Source organism: Penaeus monodon, chromosome 42, assembly GCF_015228065.2.
Source record: "Penaeus monodon isolate SGIC_2016 chromosome 42, NSTDA_Pmon_1, whole genome shotgun sequence".
Taxonomy (NCBI): Eukaryota; Metazoa; Arthropoda; class Malacostraca; order Decapoda; family Penaeidae; genus Penaeus; species Penaeus monodon.
In genome coordinates, this window is record NC_051427.1 from 15,123,899 (window position 1) to 15,131,398 (window position 7,500).

The 7,500-nt window shown below is 34.9% G+C and overlaps 1 protein-coding gene across 3 annotated transcripts in view; it reads right to left on the reverse strand.

Annotated features, from left to right (window-relative positions):
- The window catches only part of LOC119599435 (glycogen [starch] synthase-like), a 60,748-nt gene that overhangs the window by 16,396 nt on the left and 36,852 nt on the right, over positions 1-7,500 (reverse strand). For 2 of the 3 annotated variants that reach the window (XM_037949212.1, XM_037949213.1), the window contains exon 5: positions 6,228-6,257. The exons of the other annotated variant lie outside the window; for it this stretch is intronic. In XM_037949212.1, the coding sequence (XP_037805140.1) occupies positions 6,228-6,257 (30 nt within the window). The remainder of the gene's footprint in view (positions 1-6,227; positions 6,258-7,500) is intronic. 3 annotated transcript variants of the gene reach the window in all.

Sequence of the window (7,500 nt, forward strand, 5' to 3'; positions counted from 1 at the left end):
GTGTGTGTGTGTGAAATGTCTCTACAGAGAGATGGCTCTATTAGGGCTTAGTCACAAAGGAGTCAATTAGCATACCTTGTGACCTTACCTAATTTCACCTTTCATTGAGAAAAAATATATTTTTTTACTAATGCTGTGAATATTGATGGTGTTATTTTTATTATAAACATAATAATTACTATAATGTTATAAACAGCAAAATAAGATAACGTAAAATATTTTCATAAATCAAGGAAAAGGGTGAATGGGCGAGACAGGCAGTACTTGTAATTAGCTCATTGGTGACTTAATACAAGTGTAGCCATCTAAGTGTAAAAACAATTAACAAAGTAAACTCACAGTGAGCATGGCATGTATGTACACGTCATGCCTGTTGGCACTGGGTTAACAATAATAATACTATCAATCCCAACTTTTACATTTATATGAAAATCAATATGAAACAAATAAACTCAGGTTTATTTGCGTCCACTGTATTGCCTTAGCCACCAAGGAGAAAAAAAGTTTTCTTCTCATTCTGTTAATATCAATACTATCATCATAATTATGAGCATCATTGACGATTATCATGTTATCCAAATACTAATAACAATAAAAACAATAAAACAGATAAAAAGAACCTTTCCAAAATTGAAGGATAAAGATTCACAGGCGAGATAGATAGAAGTAATAAATTCTTGTTGACTGAGGACTTCTGGAGCCATCTTTGTGTAACCATAATTAAAAACTAAGATCAAAGTAGACATGGCATGTGTTTTTCCTGTATGAGGACCACTGGGTTAATAATAACAACAATAATAATCATCACTATCATCTTCACCATCATCAATCATCATCAACATGATGATGATGATGATGATAAACAACAACAACAACAACAACAACAATAACAACAACAATAATAATAATAACAATCATCAAAATAATAATTATAACCATAATCATAATCATAATAATAATAACAATATCAATAATGATAACAGTATCAATAACAATAATAATAATAATAATAATAATAATAACAATGATAATGATAATGATTATAATAATAATAATAATAATAATAATAATAATAATAATAACCATGATAACAACAGTATTAATAACAATATGAATATTGATGATGATGATGATGATGATGATGATGATGATGATGATGATGATGATGATGATGATGATGATGATGATGATGATAATGATGGTGATGATGATGGTGATGATGTTGATGATAATAATAACAATAATATTATAATTATCGTTACCTTCATCATTATTATTATTGATGTTACATAATCAATATCAACATTAATATTATTCATATTAATATTATTATTAACCCTTTCCCGATGGGTGGCATGTACGTACATGCCAGGGCATGGCTGGACTATCTGCCGGTGGCATGTACATACATGCCATAGTGTATGTATGACCATTTTTTTTTTGTTAGAATTACGGTAAAATATTATTTTTTGGCCACTGAAAATGTGATTAAGTAGTTTTTAATACTTTTTCTCATTTTTCCTATACTATGCAGTTTATAAAGGCTTCTCGGGCTTCCGAGATTAGTGTAAAAAAAATTACGTCGGTAATCGACTACATTGGCCAGATATTATATAGTATTCATGAAGTGATGATGTTAAACCACATGAAAATACCAATTAGTATTTTGGAGAGAGAGAGAGAGAGAGAGAGAGAGAGAGAGAGAGAGAGAGAGAGAGAGAGAGAGAGAGAGAAAATCACATATTTATAAAAACACTGAACATAAAATTATATATACATGGAAATAATAATATAAACCTCTTGATAAACCTCGGTTGCGCATGCTAGGGTGATGATATGAGCCCACGGCAGCTGGGCCCGCACCACTATGAATACTACCCGTCGGGAAAGGGTTAATACAATTATCATCATCAAATATCAAAACAAATATTAACCAACTGGACCCAGGCACCTCACTGCTTGCACATGGCCCAAAATTTGGGCTTTAGGCTTACATGAGGGGTAACTCTTCTAGGCCATTTGATATGCTGTATCAAGGTGGTAATAGAGTTTTCCTTGAGCAGACTCCAAATCATCTCTCTAGGGTGTCTTTAACTCTGGGCAATAACAATAACAGTAAGTAACATTATTATTATCTTTTTTATTTTTTATTATTATTTTTTTTAACCCATAACTGACGGGTAGCATTCATAGAAGCCGGAGCCTCGCTGCCGGGGGCTTATATCGTCGCCCTAGCATGCACGACCACTCATGCCAAATATCAGCATCCCATGCCGTTTCTTCATAATACTACGAAGATATGTTGTATTTTCAGTTTTCATTATTTTTTACAGTCTCTACTTGCCAAACTTCCTGATAAATCGAGACTGAAGGGTATTTTTGTTGTTATATAGACTCCATAGTTGATAATTATTCGGTCTATAGTCCGAATAAAATAAGCAGTGTGCGGCATCATGGAGTTGAAATCGTCGGTTTGTTGCATTTTTTTTCTTTGTTGCATGGCAAAAATGAGAAAGTGTTAAAACCGACTTAATCACACTTTCACTGGCAAAAAAATAATCTTTTGCCGTGATTGTAACAAAAAAAAACTCATGGCATGTCCATACATACTCTATGGCATGTGCATACGTGCCCCCGGCAGATGGTCCCGCACTGCCATGGCATGTGTGTACATGCCACCCATCGGCAATGGGTTAATATTCAATATCCCATGATACACCCTGAATGATTTCTTGTAATACACCTTGCACTGCCAGTCATGCCAGGCAGGGATAGGATCCTTAGCATAGAAATAGTGTCTTCCCTGGAGCCAGCAATCTTCAGGCCATAGGTCACAGATAGTACATTTCACACTCATTTACCAATGGTAATAATACAAGAACCCTTTTCCTAAATGCCCAGTGAGTCTAATAATTTCCAACTAAGCCTATTGCCCAGACTTTGGTCCTAAATCCAGTAGGTTAAAAGTGATAATAAGTCTAGATCAATAACCACAAGGGCACTAGAGAATGGTGATGGTAATGGTGATGGTAATGATAATGATCTTCTTCTTCTTTTAACGGTAGGTTCATGTCTGAGCCGCCGTGGTCACAGCATGATATTTAGTTGTAGTTTTCATGTTGTGATGCTCTTGGAGTGAGTACGTGGTAGGGTCCCCAGTTCCTTTCCACGGAGAGTGCCGGTGGTACCTTTTAGGTAATCATTCTCTCTATTTATCCGGCCTTGGGACCAGCACTTGACTTGGGCTGGCTTGGCCACCCAGTGGCTAGGTAGGTAATCAAGGTGAAGTTCCTTGTCCAAGGGAACAACGCAGCGGTCGGTGACTCGAACCCTCGAACTCAGATTGCCGTCGTGACAGTCTCGAGTCCGACGCTCTAACCACTCGGCCACCGCGGCCTTGACGATCATGGGCTTCCATGATTTTTTCTTAGTAATTTTAGAGCGGTGGTTTGCCATTGCCTTCCGCCCGGTGTTTTTATCGAGTCACCATCTCTATTTACCTGGCACTGACCTGAGCTGGCTTGGCCACCCAGTGGCTAGGTAGGCAATCGAGGTGAAGTTCCTTGCCCAAGGGAAACAACGCGCAGGCCGGTGACTCGAACCCTCGAACTCATATTGCCGTCGTGACAGTCTTGAGTCCGACGCTCTAACCATTCGGCCACCGCGGCCCCTATGATAATGATAATGGTAATGATAATAGCAGTGGTAGTGCTAATGCTAATAATAGTGATGATGTGGTGGTGGTGATGACAATGATGTGGTGTAGGTGATGATGATGATGTGGTGGTGGTGGTGGTAGTGCTGTGGTGGTGTGTGTGGTGGTGGTGGTGGTGGTGGTGGTGGTGGTGATGATGTGGTGGTGGTGATGGTGTGGTGGTGGTGATGTGGTGGTGGTTATGGTGATGTGGTGGTAGTGGTAACAATAACAGCAATTAACCAAACTGATGTCAGAAAAAAAAGAATTCTCACCTCCACCTCCTTCTACTTACAAATATAAATAATTTCATATATCAGCCCAACCTTAAGCAACATAGGGCAGGAAAATCCACTCTACATTTTAGGCTTTTGTAGTAAATGGTAACATGCTAATATATTCCATGGCCATGGATATACCTATTGCCAGCTGGGATAACACGAACGTACATGCCATGTCCACTCTGATTCTTTTTTATTGTTTACAATAAATAAACAGAAGAGCTTAGTCATCAAGAAGTCAATTTTTTATTACCATTACTATCTTAATGACACTGCGATAATCATAATGTCAAAAGTTATTTATAACAGTATCAATACTAACAGCATCAGAAAAAAGTGTCTTTCCCATAGAGTTAAGGAATTGGGAAATGCCTTATGGTCTATTAATTGACTCATTGGTGACCGAACACTAGTAAAGCCATCAATGTTTAAAGAAAAAAATTCACAAGACCAAGACTACAGGGGACAGTTCATATAACCTACAGCAATGGGATTATTTTATCATTAAAGGTGACAGAGGGCAATAATGAAAGAAACCTCAAAATACATTGGTTACTCCTGGCTTTTAACACTGTTCTATTTTAATCTGAAAGACAGACCTATCACATACAAAAGGAGACATTTCATAAAAAAAAAATTATTTAATAACATAACTTATGGCATATCATTTACCTTTCCAAGATGTACATTTTTCATGAGTTACAAACAAAATTTTGCCTTGAATGTGACAGAGTAACTATATAACCCCCCCAAAAAAAAAATCATAACTGGTAGTCATTTACAATCCTTTTAGGTGATTCTTATCAAATTATGTCAGTTTTTGTCTACGATAACTTTTTCTATCCAGTGTTCAATGAAAAATATAACCGAGATGAAATATACAAAATAACACAGCATGTAATAGAGAGAAAGAGAGAAGAAAGAAAGAAAGAAAGAAGCAAAATGAACCTCCACTAAAAACTAAAAACCTAAAGACAGTGACAAAAGGTGAACAACGAGTGAAGGAGCAGACTTTAAAGCAAAACAGCCAGGCAATCAAGCCACAACACACACAGGAAAACAAGAAACTTTTCCGAAAAACAAAACACAAGAAAAGGCAATGAATAGCTCCGACACTGACCAAGCAACATCAGGCAATGAGGCAGATTGCCAGCTATACTAAAAACAGCAGAAATCAAAAGATAAGAAGGCAAAAGCAGGAAGCAAAAATTTTTTTTTTTTAACAAAGAATGTTCATTTAAAGTGCAGAAGAAAAGGAAGTAAGTTACCTTAAAAAAAAGAAAAAAGAAAATGAAAGGACAAAAAATAAATAAATAAATAAAAATAAAAAATAAATAAATAAATAAATAAATAAATAAATAAATCATAGTAACCTGAAAAATTTCATTGGCCTTAAGATCAAAGCAAATTAAGATTAATTAAGATAATGAAAAACAAAAATGGTAGAGAAAAGGAACATGCCAATAACTGTGCAGCAAGACAAAATCTAGAGTTCTATTAATAAAGCAAGAGAAAATCCAAAAAACAACACAGACAGGAACACTCTGGTATACTACAAGCAAACCCAAAAAAAAAAAAAATCAAACCAAACATGTTACATCATATCAAATATGAAGAAAGGAAAATTAATGACTAAGATAACAATAAGGAAGGCTAGGAATGCTAGAAGTGTAGGAGGTAATTCTTAAAGCCAAAAAAAGATAAAGCAGTTATGATACCGTTATACGATACTGAATTAAGAAATGGGGTAATAACTTGAGACAAATAAGAATTAAATGTTGTCATGTATAGACCATCTGACTCAAGAGAAGTTTATTTTAGTGAAACCTCAAATACGGTTAGTAATCACATCAAGACGGCTATGAGAATCCGTAGCATTATCATACCAGGCCACTCATATCTTCTTCACTGAACAATGAAAATCAAATGAAGAGTAAATGCTACCAGAGATGAGTAACAACAAATGAAGGCAATTCTAGATTTAGAAGAGATTTTCAACCTTAAACATATAATCAGAATGTGTTTGGCCTTGTTTTTATACGCATGAGGGATAATCTATACAATACATCACCAACTATACAGCCAATCAAACCATAACAACATTGAATTCATGTTATATAAGCTAAAAATACATGTAAATATTGAAAAATAAATAGCAGAAGCAGGGAATGTCAACCATGACCAAACTGCCTGGAAAATGATAAATAAATCACTAGAAGAAGCATTAGCACAAAATTAAGACCTACAAATACCCGTTCATCCGATGCAGAAGTTCCATGAAGCTTGTAGAGATGTTTGTAAAAGATTTGTGCCCAAAAAAAAGAAAAGAAAAAACAAAAAACTTATACCGAGATTGAAAAATACTGCTGAGAATCAAGAAGAATGGGGTAAGAAAGCTAAATATGACAAGGGACCAAGAAAAAATAAGAAAGGATGAAATAAGAAGCAGGTAAATCAAGAGTCAACAAATAACAAAAAGAATGTAGAAGAAAAGTGGCAGTTGAAACTATAAATTTATTTCTACTTTTAAGACAACAAATTAAATAGAAAATTGAAAATATAGGTGCTTCATTTACCAACTCAAAGGTTGAAGTCCCCAAAATACTATTGGAGTAATTTAGTGTGGCTAAAAAAACACCGATGAAACTCAAAACCTCATGAAGTTCAGGTCTACTGACCAGTAACACTAACACATTACATTATAAAACTATTTGCAAGGATAATAAGCAGAGAAACTGTCCTGCATCAAAAAAAAAAGTAAACAAGACATTATAAATTCCATATGGGTTAGATCATGTCTATCCCAAATCCTAAATCACTGAAACTCATACAACAACTCCTATCAAAAACCAAAGTAGCAAACATAATATGCTTAGATTTCAAGTTTTTAACAAAGTCAAGTGCAGAAAATTACCCAACAAAAATACAGACACCAAAAGCAGGAGAAAATGAGATGATGGAAAACCAATATTCTAACAAATTAAAAACAAAAAGTACTAATTAATAGAATTTTATTGTGTCAATCAAATGTCAGAGATGGAGTACCATAAGGGTCAATTTTTGGGTATCTTCTGTATGTAATAACAATTAGGAACATAAATATAAAGGTTTAAAACCCCAAAATAACATCACCTGCAATTGATAAAAACACAATTAACTTCCCCAGATATAGAGGACAAACTTCAAGAAGATCTAGATACTATTTGTAATTAGGTAAGTGAGAATAATGTGAAAATTCAATGCTAATACATTCTTAACTGTAAGAGACTGTCCAACTGGAGCCAGGGACCCAAAATTCAAATTCATAAGAGGGAACAGAGAAAAAATAAAAATTAAAAAGTTACAAAAAACTTAGGCCTGCTTATGAGTAATGACCGGAGCTTCACTTAATACACTGAGCATGCAGTCATTAATAGAAAAGTAACCCACTGGATCTAGCTGACAGGGATGTCTATCATGAAGAAACTTTGCCAAGGAATGGGTAATTGGGAAAGTCTTGTCACAAAAAAAAGAAGAAAAAAAAAA